The sequence below is a fragment of the Macaca thibetana genome, chromosome 17 (genome assembly GCF_024542745.1).
Source record: "Macaca thibetana thibetana isolate TM-01 chromosome 17, ASM2454274v1, whole genome shotgun sequence".
NCBI lineage: Eukaryota > Metazoa > Chordata > Mammalia > Primates > Cercopithecidae > Macaca > Macaca thibetana.
The window spans coordinates 36184567-36204754 of record NC_065594.1 but is presented as its reverse complement, the minus strand read 5'-3'; the positions used below and the strand labels follow the sequence as shown (position 1 = coordinate 36204754).

General features: G+C 39.2%; 1 protein-coding gene and 1 long non-coding RNA gene across 6 annotated transcripts in view; one reads left to right on the top strand and one right to left on the bottom strand.

Annotated features, from left to right (window-relative positions):
* PCDH17 (protocadherin 17) overlaps positions 1–5514 on the bottom strand; it is a 97014-nt gene extending 91500 nt beyond the window's left edge. For 3 of the 5 annotated variants that reach the window (XM_050767061.1, XM_050767063.1, XM_050767067.1), the window contains exon 1: positions 496–5514. In XM_050767061.1, the coding sequence (XP_050623018.1) occupies positions 496–3060 (2565 nt within the window). In that variant the 5' untranslated portion in view covers positions 3061–5514. The remainder of the gene's footprint in view (positions 1–495) is intronic. The other 2 variants (XM_050767062.1, XM_050767064.1) reach the window with 2 other exon arrangements.
* LOC126940852 (uncharacterized) overlaps positions 1–20188 on the top strand; it is a 144890-nt gene that overhangs the window by 101697 nt on the left and 23005 nt on the right. The window lies entirely within an intron of this gene.

Genomic DNA, 20188 nt, shown 5'->3' with positions numbered 1-20188 from the left:
AACTCTGAAATTCTGACTGGTTGTTATTCTGTACTTACAGAAGTTAACTTCTTAATATTTGGATATAAGTTTCTTTCATTTTTGGCATCATTTACAAAAACAGCATTAAAATATTTTCAAGATAATTAACTAAAACTTTTTTCCGCTCTGGGAGTTCTTTTTTATGAAAAGAAATATAAACCAACAAATAAAAATAAGTAAAATAATCTATTATTATTGAACATTGCTAACATTTTTAAACCTATAAAAATAAATTTTAAAATGAAATAGGAGTAAGACATTTACATTTTGCAGAGTTTAGACTCTTTACATGGGAGGGGTTATGTGTAGAATGTGATATATACACAGTGTCAAAAGTGTAAACCGTTTTCATTTAGTTTTTTTTCCCCTCTCACTGCTGCTGGTAGAGTGGCTTGCCCTGTTCCAAAGGTTTCAGGACAGCTCCAAAAAAAAAAAAAAAAAAGTTAACTCCCAGTTATGCTAAAAGTCTCCTACCTGAATTATGGACATCCGAGTGGCAGGGGTCTCGCTTGCATTATTCCCTTGTCCGGTGAAGCTGGTGTGGCAGCCTGCGTGCCCCTGAGGGACAGTCAGGTTGTTGGAGGCCGGTTTGAGATACATCACCTCCGACCGGGGCGAGCTGAGGGGCAGGCGGGTCTGGTAGTCAAAGTACATGGGGGAGGTGGCCAGGGAGGGGCTGCTCACCACGTTCATGACGTTCATGGCGTTCCTCTCCTCCACTTCACTCTGCACCAGCATGATATCGTTTTTGTTGATCTTCTTCTTCTTGCCCTTGCCCCCGCCCAGCTGCGGGTGGCTGTACTCCGCGATGCGGCAGTTGTAAGTGCGGATCTCCTTGTTCTCGCGCTTGCACTTGACGGCGATGGTGATCATGGCCGCTAGGAGGATGATGGAGATAGTGCTCAGAGTCACGATGAGCGGCAGCGACATGTCCCAGTGGTGCTGCTCGCCATTCACCCGTGGCACCCCCTCGGGAAGAGATCCGCTCACCGAGCGGATGATGAGCTTGGCCACTGCAGACAGGGTGGGCTTGCCGTGATCGGTCACCTTCACCACCAGCTCCACCACAGGCGTCACGTCCTCCCAGAAGGGGTGCAGCGTGCGGATCTCGCCGCTGGACGGGTCAATCTCAAACAGGTGGTCGTCGTTGCCGTCCACGATCTCGTAGGTGAGGCGCCCGCTCTCACCGAAGTCGCTGTCTAGGGCGCGCACGGTGCTCACTAGATAGCCCAGGCCAGCGTTGCGCGGCACCTGCAGCTCCGCGGTGTCGTTCTGCAGCGTGGGGAGCACGATCACTGGCGCGTTGTCATTCACGTCTAGCACTGTCACCCTCACCGTGGCGTTGCTCTCCAAGTGCGCGGGCGCCCCGGAGTCCTTAGCAAGCACCTTGAACTCAAAAGCCTTGGTCTGCTCGAAGTTGAAGGAGCGCAGGGCGTAGATGGCCCCGTTTGTGGGATTCACAGACACATAGGTGTAGATAGACACGTCGCCGATGTGCGAGGGCAGGATAGAGTAGGATACGGTGCCATTCTGGCCCAGATCGGGGTCCTGGGCTAGCACAGAGCCCAGGTACTCTCCCGGGATGTTGTTTTCATGCACCTGAAGCACGTAGAGTCCTTTGGTGAACCGAGGCGGGTTGTCGTTCTCGTCTAGAATCTTGACCGCGAACGACTTGGTGGAGTTGAGGGGAGGAGAGCCCCCGTCCCGCGCCACGATGGTCACGTTGTACTCGTCTTGTGTCTCGCGGTCCAGCGGGCGGTCAGTCACTACCGTGTAGAAGTTGTCGTAGTTCTCCTCGAGCTTGAAGGGGACAGAACCCCCGGGCCCGCCCAGGCCCCCGCCGCCGCCCGTCCCTCCTCCGCCCAGGACACGACACTGCAGCTGCCCGTTCTTGCCGGAGTCCCGGTCAGTGACCCGCACCAGGGCGATGACGGTGCCGGGAGGGGCGGCCTCGCTCAGCGCCCCCTGGCGCACGGAGACGAAACCGATGGACGGCGCGTTGTCGTTGCGGTCGATGAGCTTGACCGTGACTTTGCAGTGGGCTGGGATAGGGTTAGGCCCCAGGTCTCGGGCCTGCACGTCAATCTCCAGCATCCCGTTTTCCTCATAGTCCAGGTTGCCCTTCACACGGATTAGGCCGGTCTTGGGGTCGATGGAGAAGAGCTCCCGCACGCGGTCGGGCACGTAGCTGCTGAAAGAGTAGAGCACTTCGCCATTTGGACCCTCATCCGCGTCTGTGGCGTTCAGATCGATGACTACGGTGCCCAGCGGAGCGTTCTCGGGCAGTTCCACCAAGTAGGATGGCGCCTCGAAGACCGGGCTGTTGTCGTTGGAGTCAATCACCTTCACGTTAATCTGTATGGTGGCGGAACGTGGAGGCTCGCCACCGTCCAGAGCAGTCAGCACGAGCGTATGGTGAGTCTGTTGCTCTCGGTCCAGAGCCTTCTGGATGACCAGCTCTGGGAACTTGGTGCCGTCGCCGCGGGACTTAACGTCCAGTCCAAAGAGGCCGTGGTCATCGCGCGTAAGCAGGTAGGTGCGGAGCCCATTTTCGCCGGTGTCAGGGTCATGTGCGCTGGTGAGGGGGAAACGGGTGCCTGGAGCAGCGTTCTCCGAGATGTCCATTTCGATCTGGTCCGAGGAGAAGGAGGGCGAGTTGTCGTTGATGTCCTGGATCTCTACCTTGATCATGCAGATCTCCTTGTCGTTAGCGAACACCTCGAGGGACAGCTGGCACTTGGCATTGTGGCGGCACAGGGACTCGCGGTCGATGCGCTGCTTGGTGTAGAGGAGCCCGCTGTCTGCGTCCACGTCCAGCAGGTGCGGTGCCGAGTTCTCCAGCACCCGGTAGCTACCCGACTTGCTGCGCCCTCCGCCGCCGCGCTCTGCCGGCGGAAGCCCAGACTGCAGTCGAGCATCCCTGCCGATGTTCCCGATCACCGTGCCGGCCCCTTGCTCCTCCGGCACGGAGTAGTTGAGGTTCTTGAGAGTGAGGGCAGGGGCCCATAGAAGAAAGCAGCAACAGATGGAAAGGTACATCCCAGACCTGTAAGGTGGGGGCAGGAGCAGCCGGACTGGAGGGGCCAGCGAGGCAGTGCGCGCCAGCCTGGGGCCCTGGCGCAGCGTGCGCGCGCGACGCGAGCCACAAGTCTATGGGTCCTTTTTTCCCCTCTGCACCCGAGCTGCGGCACCCGGTGGTCTCTCCTTATTCCGCTCAAGTTCCCTGAACCTGTTGATCTACAGCATCCGCACTGGGTGAGAAGCTGCGGTGCAGCAGAGCTGCAGGGGCTTGGAGCAAGGCGGCGGCTTCCTGCGGCTGGGGGCGAGCCAGGGGTTTCGTCTCTCCCGCCTGGACTTCGGGAGGCTCAAACTTGAGCGATGAGGCAGGCGATAAGAAGGAAATCTCGTCTGGGAGAGATGATAATGAGCTAAAGAATCAGTAGGTTTTCCTCGCTCCCGCTAGGGTGCTGCAAATCTACTCCCGCCCGGAGCCTCCGGAATACTCTTCACATCGAGTGGGGGTGGGAGCAGGGAGGTGTGTCTCTAGGCAGATCCGAAAGTGAAATTCTTACTTGCTGCTCGCTTCCCTTGATGAAATTGATAGGGATGAAGAGCAACGAAGACAGAGTCACAGATATATTTTGAAGCTTCCCCAGCGCACCGTGGAATGCCTGCTTGCTGCGCGGGCTGGTCTGTTTTCAGGCAGTGTTTTGCTGCATTTAGAGATCTAATCTTGCATTGCTGGCTAAGACAGCGGCGGCAGCGGACTGCATCTCCCAGCCAAGCGTAATTTTTTTTTCCTCTCTCTCCTTTCCGAGCAGCCAAAGGGAGGGGAGGAAATGCAGCGTAAAGAACTAGTGTCCCGATTTGTAGTTTCCTCTCCCCACCAGGCTCCTCCCTCTCTTCCTCGGAAAAGGCTCTCCCCCGAAATCAAGAAAGCCACAGCCTGATCAGCAATTGCTGTGTGTGTCTATTGGGAGGGGGGAAATAGAGAGATAAATCTTCTCCTCTGTTCGTAGAACACACTCTCTAATTTCTCTACGCCAAGCCAGTAGCCTCCGCTACCATCCCATCCTCTCCCCGCGAGCAAAGACTTCTCTCCAAGCAGTTTAATTCCAGTTTGCTTTTCTTCCCAGGCGAAGGGAAATCAACAGGCAACTCATGGTTGGACGTGCAGATTCAAAGGGGGAGGGGGAGGCCGAATAAAAAGGAAAGGGGAGCCTCCCTCCCAGTCCTCGCACACACACTCTCCCTGTCTCTCGCTAGAAGGGAAACAGTCTCTGCATTCACAGGGCTGGGCTGTCAAGTGCCTCTCTTTTCTTTCTATTCAGCATCTCCTTCCAATAGCCCTGCCTCCCAGTCCTCTTCATCTAGAAAAGAAAACCTTGGCGAGGAATAAAAGTGATGAATATTTGAAGCAAATAAAGTACGGGTTTTTTTTTTCCCCCTTCAATTTTCTCTTATAGTAGGAGGAGTGGGCTGGATGAAAGCAACACATCAAGGTTTGGCGTGATGCATTCTGCAGTCTCGCTCTCAGTCTTTCTGGGCGACTCAGGGAGGGCAGGGGGTGCAGAGCTGCGGCCGCGGCGGTCCAGCCAGGGGCGCCTACCCCGGGGAGGTCCCTCTGAGGGGTTGTTAGACACAGGTCTGTCTATACATTATTTCGGGTTCTGGAGGCGCCTCGACATACGGGAATGACACATCCAGAAATGCAGGTGTTCCGATCTGCCGGATGAGTCAGAAGCAGCGGAACGAATCGTATTCACTCTCGACTCACGGTCCTCCCTTCACAGACATTAGTTGCAGCTTCTTCTAACGCTTTTTCTGACTCAGTCTATAGAAAGAAAAACCAGATTCATGTTTTGGGGGAAAAGAAAATGCAAGAGAAAGGGATGGAGGGAGGAAGGTGAAGCTGAATCTAGCAGCACTTTTACTCTACCTCTTTCTGCCGGAGTCCGAGGTTCTGGAAAACAAGGCGTCTGCTTTGCTAGGTGTATTGGTTTATTTATTTTGTTTATTTTTTTTAAACCTTTCCTCTTGGTTAGGCGAGAGGCACCCCGAAATTTTTCAGAGTCTTGGAAAAGGAAAAACAAAATCGGTTTTCCAGTAATTGTTCCCAGCTTAGCCTCGCATCATAGTTCAAGATTTTCCTCTCAATTTTCTCTATTCACAAAAGTCCAACATCCGTGTGTCTAGTTAATTATGCAGTCTGTTGTGGAGGGTTTTTTTTTTTTTTTTTAATTCCTCCTTTTCTGTCACGGGTGGTCTCTTTCAGTCTGGTGTCGGGATCACCCCACAGTCTGAGAAAGATGTGCGGATTTCAAAGCAAATAAATCCATCTCCGCAAGCACAGCAGCGGATGAAAGGAAAGGTGAAAATTCAATTCAACAGTTGGAGTAGCGTCTCCCCAGCCGCCCTCCGCTGCTGCCGCATCCGCCAGGTTTGCGATTCCGGCTCTCTCCCCAGCGTCTCTTGCTGACTGACTCTATTCACCTCACGCCGCCGCTTAAACATTGATACTGATTCCCTGCCAGCCAATCCGAGCGAGGAGCAAGGCCCTGCCTTCTCGGCCCGCGTCCAATGGGAGGCGGAGAAGAGGATGGCGGGGGCGGGGCCAGGAGCCCCAGCTCTTAGGAGTCATTGATTAGATCAGTTAGATGGGGAACCAGTCCGGCTGGCTGAGCCCAGCGCTCCGCCGAGGCGGACGCGCCCCAGGATTCGCCGGCGGGTCTCCGGCACCTTTAACTACCGGGAGTAGCTCTTCCACCGCCTTCCTTCGGAAAAGAGAATTTATAAAAAAAAAGTTTAACAGCGATTTAGTTTTTTTGTGGTTCTACATACACGTGATCGGGAATCGCAGCATGCTTGTAGAATAAGGTAGCTGCGGTCTGCCTAGTGGGTTTCTCTACACACACTCTCACACACGCACGCACACACGCCCTCGCCGCACATACGCCCATGCCAAGGGAAGCGCAGCCTTGACTCCGCGTGGACCCATGTGAATGAGGTGCGGAGGCGTGTAAGTGGGTGTGTGAGAGCGCGTTTCCACGGGCTGAGATGTGTATTTCTGTGAGTGTGTGTGAATTCGAGGGCGCTCGTGAGCCCGTTTCTGCCCGCACTGGTACGAACATGCCGCGAGCAACAGCAATCAATATGTAACTTCCTTCATCCTCTGAGAAAAATCAGCTGTCCCCAGGCACCCATGCAAGGAAAGTCACTTAATTATGAAAGTGTTTCAGAAGAAAAGCAGACGCCCATTGAAAGAGAAGCTATGTCTCTTAAGAGGAATAGAGCCTCTCCTTTAAGGAGAAAGGCTCACTGTCAATACAAGCTTTGTAAACTCAAATCTGGCTGACTACTACTTAGGGTTCGGTTCTACCCTTTTTGGTCATTCTTCCCAACCATCTCAGCCCAGGTTCAAGGTAAAGTGGATACCCACCCCCTACCCCCGACACACACACACACACACACACACACACACACACACACACTAGTTGTGGTGTTTTGTTCACCTCCATTCTTGTTATTAAAGTGTCACATTGCAATTTGATTGTTTCTCCTTAAGATCAAATAGCCATTGATAACCGCATTTGCCAAAGCTCCATGAAAACAAAAGTATAAAACATGAAGGCCAACATTAGGATATCTAAGATTCCTGTTTTGTAAGCCATAACACACACATATATACACACATACACCACAACACCACCACATACAATATACACAAACACACATACACATACCGACTTCTGATTCATCTATTTATTCATTTACTAATCTCACAGACGGTTTCTTCCCTAACTATTATCATAAACATCTGCAACTGGAGCCTGGTTTGCTCGTGATCCAGCCGTTCTGAGAAAGAGTTAAGAACAAAAAAGAAAATTGAAGTATTGAAATAGAAAAGGTGAGTGTTTTGATTGCTAGAGTATTGATCGCAATTCATAAATACTGAAGTTAAGTTGCCATTTATAAATTGTGAATGACTAACATACAAGTATGTAACATGAATCATTCAGCCTTCAAAGGAAATCAAATCCAAACCAATTACAAGAAAGTTCTGAAGACTGTTTTTGGGATAATTACTTAAAGATTCAGGTATAGGAACTATTTATTTCCTGGAGTATTCAATGAGATAACCTGTAGTCTGAATTTGCAGTCTGATCTGTATCCAAAATTCGTCACTCCCTTAAGAGACTCTAACAGTTTAAAATTTCAAAGAGAAGCTATTTACAGCCAGACTTTTAAATCCTAAAGTGTCTTTGTATTTTCTGAACAGGTAGTTTGTCACGCATATACTACTGTTGAATGGTAGAGCTAGAGCTTTGTAGAGATCTAGATTGTTTTCCTGAGTGAGTACTTAACCATGCTGCCTTGGGAAATGCCCGTTTTATGTCTCTTTAGGGTTAATACCTCTGTTCCAAGGCACGTATCTTGGAAACTGAAAATCAGAGGCTTTAAGGCTTTAAAAACAGCAGTTAACTTAAATAAAGAATAGTGACTGCACATTCATTTATTAATCATTAATTTTTAAATACAGCAAATCTATGTCTTTTTTGCATTACACACTAATTCAAAGAAAGTAATAAAATATCCTTGAGGTTTGTTTGCCACAAAGCAAAAACAAGAGAATGGGAAAAATTCCAAGGAAAGGGTATTATGATTTATCAATTAGCCTTAATGAGATGTGCTGGCAGGCAACCGACAGTTGTTAGAAATGCAGTGTCCAAGAGACCCAGTGATATGAAAATACATCCTCATAAATTTGCTTATGACCCCTCCAGAGTAATTATGTCACATCGCCCCCTCGTGTATATAAAAAGAACTACCATGCTTTAGGTGAATACCAAAGGGTATCTGACAGAAATGTATCACATATTTATGTTGTATTTAACCTGTATAATTCAATTTTATTGCTGAATACTGACGTATACCCAAAGCATTTAAGTTTTTTCCTTATGTCCCATACCTAATTTATGGTCAAAGGGCGGGAAATTAACTGATATCTCATTTCCAATGGTTTGGCTTTCCTTTAACCACAATAACCACTCTTAATTTTTAACCATCTCTTAAGACTTGTATTTTTCCCCCAAATAGTTTTTTTTGTTTACAATATAGTTATTGAGGAATGTATTCTTCACTGTGTTTAAAGTATTAAACTTAATTTTAAAAAGAGAGATAGTATAAATACTGCTAAATCTTTCAGAAATTTTTTTTAACCCCATAGAAGGCTATAGACATAGAACCCCAAACTGAGGAATCTAGAAGATTGTATATTGTGTATAAATAATTAAAGATACCTTCAGTCTCACATTTCTCAAGAAGAGACTGATTGATAGTTGTTATTTATAATTACAAATGATAGTCTTAACCTTAAACAGACATTATATCTTTTAATACACACACATTAAACATCTAAAGATCTGTCAGTTATTCAAGCTATGTATGTGTGCATACTCATTGAGAAAAGTATTTGGAAAGCCATATATATATATATATATATATAATGTCTAATTAATAAAATATGCTAATCTAGGTGCGTTTTAAAGGTAAATTGATTGTTATGGTGAAATAGCTTCAAAAAGACAACTATTAAAACATTTTTATAGACTGATAAAAATGATTAGTACTGCTATAGTATTCCAATAATTGAATTAATAACACTATTATTAAAGAATAGTGTTAAAATACAATTTATGGACTTTTATGTAATATAACTTATTTAATTTTGCCTCAGAAAGCCTCCTTAAGATATATATTTATTAGTTGTAGTTGTAGTTATGAGAGTTTATGCATGCAGTCATAATAGCATCAGTTTTAACATTCTTCAGCCACTTGTCCTACTTGCTGTGTTCTTGAGTTCAGTAAAATACAGTTCTTAAGAGACATTTTTGATGCTGATGTTTTCAATGCAGTCATTGTTTATATGAATAAAAAGCCATTCTCTCCACAATTATTTTCTCTTTCTGTATCATTTTTACCATCATTTCACTGCCTGGTTTCATATATTTTTATTCATTAATGGAAAATTTTCAAAAGTAAATTTAATAGCTAAACTGTTTTATATATAATATGTATCAAATATTTCCATGTCACATTTAAATTATCAAATTAATGATAGAAGTTCCTTCATAGCTAGTTCCCCTAGCTGCTCTTCTCTTTTAGAGATATATGTCGTTCACCTCTAATACACAGCCATCAACCATTTTATAACTTGTTTTGTTTTGTTTTTTGAGATGGAGTCTCACTCTGTCACCCAGGCTGGAGCACAGTGGGGAGATCTCAGCTCACTGCAACCTCTGCCTCCCAGGTTGGAGAGATTCTTCTGCCTTAGCTTCCCCAGTAGGCTGGTATTACAGGCACGAGCCACCATGCCTGGCTAATTTTGTATTTTTAGTAGAGATGGGGTTTCTCCATGTTGGTCAGACTGATCTCGAACTCCTGACCTCAGGTGATCCGCCTGCCTCAGCCTCCCAAAGTGCTGGGATTACAGGCGCAAGCCATCGTGCCTGGCCCATTTTCTGACTTTTTAATAAAAGTTAACCTTTTAACAAATGAGAAATCCACACTACTAACAGGACAATTGCTAAAACGTATCTTTCTCCTTGATGATAAACATGGACTGTATAAAAGCAATGTAATTTAACAAGAATTTTTAAAAATCTGGAAAAAAATTAATAATTTGTTTATAATTTTTAAAAATTTTAATTATTATTTATTTTTAAATTTTGTGAAAACTCAATCTTGCCTACAGAGCAACACAATAAGAAGAAGTATAAAATATTTATGTAAACAGACAGCATTTTAAATTTAATATGGAACTTTTTCTGTTTTTATTACAATTGTGAAATGTTGCTATTAGAAAAAATATTTAGATCAGGAAATGTATTTTAATTTTCTTCAACATTATGTCTATGTTATAATATGTAATTATATGATGAGATTTACGTACCTGTTAATATGGGTTCTCCTTGCTAGTATAGGAAGTGCGTTGCCAATGAACACTCAAAGTCACTTTGTAGGATTAACCCTACAAAGACAGGGAAGTTACATAGCATGAGATTAATTTGTAATTTCTGCAATAAATGACCTAAATTTACAACTTGTATTTATGTACTTTATGTATAATTTTAAGTTTGTAAGTCAGAAGTAAATATAAATTAGTAACCAATGACTCTTGAATAATGACACATATTTCAGGGCATATATTCTGAAGTACTGAGACATATTTAAAATTATTTTAAGACTTTAAATATTTTAAGACTTTAATATTTAAAAACATTTAAGTTTTAAAATTGGACGTCATTTAGTAAGGTCAAAATAAATTGTGTATGTATAGATAGACTTGACCCTAGATAAAAAAGAATTGTCTGACCAAAAAACATGTTACACTCTATCTGATGTATTAGCTAGTACATATTAAGAAGGGGAGTTAGATTACGTTGTGCAAGATGTAATTCAGAGAAAAACTGTCTTGAGCTTCGTGAGTTTCAAGTGGCATATTTCCATTCTTTCCTGATTTGTCAGCCAGAAGTAAGATCAATTCATTACACAACGTCAATGCTCCTGCCCCATAAGAAGTTACATGCTAGCTCCCCCTTGTGGTCACTTTGACAATAGAGAGAGAGATTCAGGCATTAGGGAAATTTACTTCTTAGGAAAATTAGGTTTGTTTAATCTTTGTATACTACTTTTGAAAAACAAATAAAAAGCTTATGAATTAAATAGTTAATTTATAGATGTAACCTGTGGATTGTTAAAATAAAGTGGTTAAAGCTGGAAACAAAGATGATTTCATGCATGGTGCAGCAATCCCGTTATTTCTTATAGTTAAGCATGTTAGGACAATTCTAAAGCTGGAGACCAGCCCTTGGAGGGAACCCGGGAAATTTGATTCAGTAGGTGGCACTCTTTCCTCAGAGTCAGTTTAGCAACAATGACCTAAAATGATGTTTCAAAAAGCTGTGTCACAGGAGGTCCTGCCTTTCAGGTGAGGCAAAAACCAAAAGCTTACAATAACTTATGGATGTAACAAGCCATATGTTTCTTTCCATAATTCTGAGGTATTTAAACAGCCTATTGTATAGCTCTTGCCCAGAGATCAATGAGAAGAATATAGAAGTACGCTGAGCTCTTCAGAAAGCAAATAAGTGCTCTACATATCCCTGCATTTTAATTACCATCATAATCATTAACCCTCCCAAGTTTCAGCGACAAGGTCTTACTTGGATAATTACGTTCTGCTTATGTAAATTCCTCTTTTCAGCGAGCTAAGCATATTACTTTCTCTTATCTTTTAAAATTCGGAGCATTTCAGTAGAAAACCAAGGGCTGTTAAACAGCTATTGTCTGTCACCCTCAAAACAGCACACTCTTGTTTTAGGTAAAGCACCTTTGTTTCGTTTTTTTTTTTTTCCCAAAATATTCATAAACAAATATACATCTGATAAAATAATTTCTGTTCTTACTTGAGTGAAGTTTTTGAAATGATGTTAGATATTAAATAAAAGGAACCACTGGAATGAAACTTCTTGAAAATTACCATGACTGAATTGATTTTTGGAGCTACTGAAATGTAATCTATCTGTATACTCAGATTTTTAAAGAGTATTTGTAGCTTTCTGAGTCAGTGTCACTTTTTTCCCAGTGGTAAGAGAAAAGATAAGAAGAATATGTCAGAAAAAGGCCATAATCATTTACAAATCGACAATACTAAAACAGAAATAGAATGATTTATATAATATTTTAATTAAACATTGAAAGATTTAAGTAGAACTTTGGTAGTAAATAAGTGAGACGTCTTAATTTCTTACCAAAAATGCTTATTGCAATATATGTTTGATATGTGATAATCATAAATGTAGTATTAGAAAAAAGGAATTTAGATTCTCAAGTACTTATTTAAATATTGGCCATCTTTTCTCAGAAACATACAGATCAAATTCAGAAACATATTGGTTATAATAATTATATGAGTCAAGGTGATCCATTTTCCCCTCCAAATCATATACTCAGGGCATAAGACTCGAAGAAAGTCATAAAAGCAGATTAATTTAAAATGTATTGTACTGTTCAGCTATTTACACAAATATAAATTAACAATATTCTGAAAGTATATCAATAAAGAATACTGCTAATTAAACTCCTTTGTTACAAAGATCCATTCAAGAATGCTACAAAACCTCTTTTCAATAAATTTGATGGTGATCTATAAATTCAATTTACACAAATATTTTCATGAACACTTGTAGGAATTGTATATAGTTGACTAGCATACTCAGTGTTTACAAACACTGAAGTAGCTCAGTTTCAAAAATTTTCAGGAATTAGCTTTAATCTGCTAATATTAAAATTTTAAGAAAAGTGAGATGAATTTGTGTAATACATTTCACAATATGATCGTATTTTAATAATTGAAAAATCTGTTTATAAAAACAGCTTCCTGAGCTTATGACCAGAAACTTCATTTACAATTGGAAGCTTGTAACTATTGTGGTTCAAGTGCATCTCACAAACAGGAGAGAATGAAAAGATTGTCCAGGGTGCGGTCTTTTCACTTTACTATTCAGGCTTAGCAGCAACAAATCCATTGAGATGTAGAGATCTTTCTCACTCTGACTGGTGAAAGATGGATGTTATAAGTCTATCTAGCTAGAGGTAAAGGGCACTTCTGATGTGAACAGGCAAGAACCGTAAGAGAAGGGCATGAAAATGGTGAAGATTTAAAAGTTTATTTTATGGCTCAGTCTTTTCAACAAATATAAATTAACAATATTCTAAAAGTGGTAACTAGATTTTTAAGTCATTCACCCTTCCAAGAATCTGCTGAGTGCATTTGAATTTCAAATATATTTCCAATATATTTGCATATAAAAACATATTTCAAATATTATATACTTTTAAAAAGTTATTTATGAAGAAGCAAGCTACGAAATTGCTTATGATCCACGGACTCCAGATTAGAAGAAATTTAAGCACCTAAGAATTACCTAAGATTAAACACAGTTTAAAACCTTGTCCTAATTTTAAATTGAGTTAGTGGCATGTGCAGTTGTCACGTATTACTCCTTTGCCTCAAATCTTGCTAAATTGTCATTTAAAATATCACTAGAAAATAAATGAATACAAACAAAATTGTGCATGACAATAGAAAGAACAACAGTGACATATTTGAGTAACTAAGAGTGATTTATAGATACAGGTGAGATGGGACTACATTGAAGGGCATTTCTCAAGTCTTAACTCCCCACAGTCACTTCTCTGGGAGTAAGAGGAAGAGACCCTGGAAGAATGTAAATATCATGTCTGTGAAGAGAAGAAGCACAAATAGTAGGCTGTGGAAAGTAGTGGTTGCAAATTTTATCAGTAGTTATAGGAAGTGAATCAGAAGTTTTAGCCCTCACTTTTGTCTGGATTTGATAAAAATCTGCAGTCTCTCAGGGAACCTGTCTTAACCCTCAAGGATCTCTCTGTGAAGATGAACAAGGGAAGTGTATCATTATGAAAAATAGTACTATAAGTTCGAGTTTCAGGATCACATTAAGGAATCAAAGTATACATTCTCTAACAAAGTGGAATTAATGCAGAAACAGAAGAAAGTCTTTGTAAAAATTCTACATCATGGTCTCAAAAAGATTTTTGGAAACAGTGAATCCATGAAACTTGAATAGGTGATCATGAAGAAAAAGTGACAATATTTAAATTTCATGACTGAGGCGCAGTGGCTCACCTGTAATCCCAGCACTTTGGGAGGCCCAGGTCGTGGATCACCTGAGATTAGGAGTTCGAGACCAGCCTGGCCAACATGGCGAAATCCCGTCTTTACTAAAAATACAAAAATTAGGTGGACATGGTGGTGGGTGCCTGTAATCCTAGTTACTTGGGAGGCTGAGGCAGGAGAATCACTTGAACCTGGGAGGTGGAGGTTGCAGTGAGCTGAGATCATACCATTGCACTCCAGCCTGGGCAACAAGAGTTAGACTCCATCTTAAAATAAAATATCATGACTGTAAAGTGAAAAACTACAGTAAGTGCCGTCAATAGCAGAGAGAATATTGCAGAAAACAGAGAAATGCAAGAGAAAGTTCAGATATTTTTCAATAACTCAGTGCAATGGGGTGGATGAAGAAATAAATAAAATCAGAGACAAATAAATATAGTGACAAGTACAGGCTATTACCAGAATATAGTAATAAATGACAGAAATTTTAAAAGAAGAAAACAAAATAAAATGGGGAAACTGAGGAAAATCTATAACCATAAAAATATGAGGAGAAAAGTTTGAAAAGGCCGAGGTTTATAAATTAGACCAGCTCATTGAATACCAACAAAACGTAAGAACAAACATAGACATATTCCCCTGACATGTGAAATTCAGGGATAATGAGAAAATTACTGTTAAGGGGTAACCCTAATTTATGCTTCCCAGAACTGCTTTGGGTGGTCTCCCAATTTCTTTTAATTTTCATTAACTCACTTTCATGCATTTTTCTCCTTCTATAAGACAGATTTGTCTTCTGAATTTCTCATCCTTTATGTATTTAATACCTGTGTAGAACTTTGAGCTCCCACAAATCAATAAGAAAGGTGGAATTATTCCTCAAGTAAAGGGAAAAAAAAATCTTCAACAAGTGACATTAAAGAACAATCTCCAAAAAAAGGAATATAATTTATTTATTTATTGACTTAGCAAATGAGATGTAAATTTTAGGGCATTGAATTATAATAGTGAAGGAGGCAGACAAGGAAGGTGCTTCATCCAAGGTCCAAGGTTGTATAAATTCAGTGTTGCTGTAGGAGTGGAGGTCCATATTTCCTTGCTGGTTCTCAGATGAGAGACTTCCTCAGCAGTTTGCATTCTTTATCATGTTGCTCTTCCATATTCAAAGCAGCAAAGTCTGTTCCTTCTTAAGCTTTAAATCTGTCTGAATTCCCCTTCTGTGCTATTTCTTTGGCCTCCAGTAGAAGAAAATTCTCTGCTTTTAAGGGCTTATGTTACTAGATTGGGTCCAGTCAGACAACTAAGGACAATCTCCCTAAATCAGTCTGCAATCTTAGTTAAATCTGCAAAGTACTTTTTTTTTCCCCATATAATGTAGCATTCTGACTAACCACAAAAGAATTGGATAAACAAATTCTACAACTTATATGATAGCTGTCCATCGAAATGTTAACATAAAAATTAATAAAATGGAAACAGTCAAAATGTATACTGAAACGGAATAGGAACAGAGTATATACTATTAAAACATTCTTAAAACTTGTATATACACATTTGTATGTAGAAAAATAAATGGTGAGATAAACATCAAGTATTTATAAACATATGCTATAAATATTTCCATGAGTGGTAGAATGGTGGGTGACTCCTTAACATCATGTATTTTATAAATATTGTATTATGAACACATTAATTTATGATAAAGAAAATATATAAATAGACAAGTAGTACAATTTTCCCTCACCAATACATTTAGTCTCTTATTACTTCAGTACCTCTTATATAAGTGATATCAATTTCCATGTTTTCTTTTGCTCTTTTCTCCAGGCAAATCTTTTCTTTACAGAAATCTGTTTTCCAAAACTCGAGAGTTCCAACTGATTGCTTATACTACTTTTTCTTGTTTTCCATTATAACAGTTATAGTAAATAATTTATCCCCAAAGTAGAATAGCAGCAACCTGGGTGTGGGTGCATGACTATCTTTTTTTTTATTTTAATGTATTGCTGAGAAGCCAGTTAACAAAAAAGAGAAATTAATTTATAGGTAAATGAAATAAGAACCTATTGATATGGTATGCTGTAACTTAACATTTCAAAGGAAAAAAATACTTGTTACTACTTCCTGCTTTTCTTTCTGTTACTTAACTCCATAGATTAGGTATACTAAATTGTTATATTTTAATACTGTTGTGTATATAGGGTCCAATATCTGATGAGTTTCTTTAGTGGATCAATTAGATTAGTGTTACATTGATAAACTATTGTTTATGAAAGTATGAATTAACTTATTATAACTCATAATTCTCTGTGTATTTTTTCAATCAAATGTATTTGTCTTTTATCCTGATGAACTTAAGATATTTATGATACAAAGCCAGGATCAGTGGCTCATGCCTGTAATCTCAGCCCTTTGGGAGGCTGAAGCAGGAGGATCACTTGAGCTCAAGAGATCTAGATCAGCCTGGGCAACATAGCAAGATCTCATCTCTCTTAAAAAAATAATAATAAATAAACAACTAAAAAAAGATAGCTATGACACAAGAACAAACAAAACTCATTGATTTGTGTGGACTTGGTAAACGTTTTTAATAGAGACATTAATAAATTCATTTAGCGATGCAGTCATAGTAATCATAACATATAATAAAGCACATGGAATTACTGGCAGTCATAATTATACCTAAAAGTTTCTGATAACTGTTGAAGTGAGGAGGGGGTGGACTCTTAATTAATGAGGTTGAAAATATTATCAGAATACCTTGGTTTTAATCTAGTCCAGTAGGCAAATTAGCTAACTTCACAGAGACTAAATTTTTAATCTCAAAAATGCTCATAAAATATCTGACATTCCTTCTACCCACATTTGTGGGAACCAGATTATACTTGAATAAACTTTTACTAACTCTAAAAAACAGTTGTCACTATAATTATTGCATTAGTAGTCATTTGTAGCTAAATTATGACAGAAAGGAATATAATCAGCATCTGAGAATTAGAAATTTGTGTTCATAAGAGATATGGTTTTCACATCTATTTAAAATTATGAATCTTTTGACCATCCTATATGCTGTTTTTTTCCGAGCGTTAAAAATGTTTTGAAATATGCTTTCTAGGTTGATATTTTATTTGATTAATTAGTTACATATTTTTACATATTGGAGATTAACTTGCTTTTGATTTATATGTTTATCTGTAAATAGCTAATGCATTCATATTTTTACTCTTGTTTACCTTTTCATTTGTTTGCTCCTGAATGTGCGGCAGCATAAACACAACTGTAAAGAGCACAGATAAGCTTTCAAAATGTTACATGGCATTTTACCCAAACATCTGTCAAGTGAAAGGTTAGAATTTTCACTTCTAAAAGAAAAACATATACCAATTAGCATCAATACTCTGCTGGCTATTGCATGATTTTTGTGGGGGGAAATTGACATGCTAGTTTATTATACAGATGACATATCTACATGTGACTTTCTGCTGAATGTCTATAAGTTGATTCAAAAGATAATCACATTATTTTGATAGTTATTTGATATGTACAGTTTCAGCATGTAATTTGTTTGATTATATACTAGACATATTACCAAAAATTATTTGTTAAATTAATAATAATCTTACATATTCCAAAATACCAGTGAATACTCCTTTTCTAAATTTGTAAAAAGACTTTGCTATCAGAAGTCCTATATTGAATAAAATACTTACGATTACAATACTTTTAGATGTCAGTAAAATTGTTATAAATACCTAATGTCAGAAAATTGTGGAATAGTAAAATTAAAACTTTTTTTAGAATTTAGGAGAGGTTTCAATTATTTAGATTAGTCTTAAATATAACCTGAGTAATATTTTAAATGTATATCTTTGATACAAAATAATGTTGACATAAATTTTTTAAATTTGGTTGTCATAGTTTTTGTAAAAGCAGCAATACCTTAGCAAATTTAAATGAGACATGATAATCACATTTTTATGATTTATTTTTCTTCCAGTAATGATATACCAAGAATATCTTTCCATAGTAGAACATTATATTTTTGAATGGATGTGTAGAATTTCATCGTGTAGATATTAGTATGTAACTAATTCCCTCTTAATAGGTATATAGACTGATTCTGATGATCTTTCTTTTAGTGTTGAAATTGACATAAGATCTTTTTCTGTTCTATATTTGTAGGAGTATTTTCTACATGAAATTATTTTGCAAGAAATTAATTATCCATATCAAAAGAAATGCACATTTCATAACAAATTGGTATATTATAATAAAAAGTTGGGGATACTGCATTCTTCACAAATGTAAATGTCATGCAAGACACAAAAAGGCTGTGGAAATATTTCAGATTAGAGGAAACTAAAGAGAAATTAATTAACAATCCTAAACAGGATTCTTTACTTAAATAAAAATACTCTAAATAACAATATTGGATAAAATGACAGAATTTGTGTATGCTTAGTTGATTGGACAAAAATAAATACATACTGTACTTATATAAAATACTGTATTTTCTTTTTTTCCTTTTTTCTCTGTTTGAGACAAGGTTTCACTCTATTGCCAAAGCTGCAGTGCAGTGGTGCAATCACTGCTCACTGCAGCCTCAACCTCCTGGGCTTAAGTGATTCTCCCACCTCAGCCTCCTGAGTAAGTGAGACTATAGTTACCTGCCACCACATCAGGCTAATTTTTGTATTTTGCAGAGATAGGGTTTCACCATGTTGTACAGGCTGGTCTCAAACTCCTGGGCTCAAGTGATCCACCCATCCTGGCTTCCCAAAGTGCTGAGATTACAGGCATGAGCCACTGTGCCTGTCGGAAAATGTATTTCTATCCACGGTCTGTTGAATCTGTGAATGTAGAACTGACAGATACAGTAGGTCATACTATGTCATTTTATTCATTTATTTAATAAGACACAGTCTCACTCTGTGGAACAGGCTGGAGTGCAGTGGTGTGATCATAGCTCACTGCAGCCTGGAGCTCCTGGGGTCCTGGACTTAAGCATTCCTCCTGTCTCAGCCTCCTGAGCAGTTGGGACTACAGACACATGCCACCATGCCCAACTACTTTATTTATTTTCAATTTTTACATCATTTAAAATAAGGGACTTGAGCATTCCTCAAATTTGGTATCAGCATAGGTTCTTGGAGGTTGTTGGAACAAATTTCTCTACCTCTCGTACCAAGGGATGATTGTATCAATGTTAGATTTTGATGGCAGTAAGTCTACAAGGGGTTATTTAAGGCAATATCCTTATTTTGAGGAAATACACATTAAAATATTTGGGAGTGAATGGCTATGATTTGTAAGTCTTATTTTCAAATGATTCAGAAAGTAATGCATGTGTATACACAGATGATATGTATATGCATATACTCTTAATGGATGCATATGTTTATACATGCATGCCATAGAGAAGAGAAAGAAAGAGAAAGAGAAAACAAATGTGACAAAATTTTTACAAAAGCTAAATCTAGTAGAGGGTTTACAGGTGTTCTTTCCACTCTGTCTCTTCCACTCTTCTTCTTTATTTCCTTGCATTGTCACAAATCCATTAGACAAACTCAAATGAGGTAGGCAGCCCAATATTAGGCACGTTCAAATCAGTGTAGGGCCCAATGTGAGGGTATAGTAGCCTAACAGCGTTGGGAGATTGGCTACATACAGGAGAATTAAGATGGCGTAAACAAATGTCAAACTCCAGGAAGCAGATATAAATTTGGAAGTAGGTGGAAGTCATGTGACTCCACAGTTTTTCAGTGGAATTAGATGTACTCATGGTTACCAACATAGATATAAAAATAAATAGGAGTGTGTGTATATAATATAGTTTTGCACTACCTCATCCAAGTATTTAAACTTTTCGTGCCTTTCGTTTTAGGGGAGTTGAGTTCAATCTCTCTTAGCTATCACAATACTCTTGAGTAAAATTTTCCTGCTGATAGAATTGTTCTTTTGTACACCTTATAATAGAAATTGTCTCCAGAATTAGACAGTTTATTACATTATTATACATAAAAAGATTATAGTAGTCTTAGATGTTCAAGGAAGAGAGTCATCAAAATTCAATAACAATTTATATTTATATTTTCATTTTAGGTGGATGGTTCTCAATTTTGTCATCATATGTTGAATACTTGATAGGATTAATTTTGGAATCATTTTATGACATGTCTTTTAACTTGCTTTATTGTTTCAATTATCCTTATGAAGTTAATTCCATTTTTTACTGAAGTGGCAGTTCCACAAATTTTAGCAAACTGCTTTACTCATATAAGTCATACATACAAATGACTTGATGCTACACTTTAAGATGTGTTATGTTAATTAATCAAGTGCTTAATTCTATTTTAAAAAGAAGACTCAAGGAAGCATTTTTATTTCTTTAGTCATTAGCTGGATCTTAGAATTAAAAATAATTTATGAGATACTAAACTGTCATAA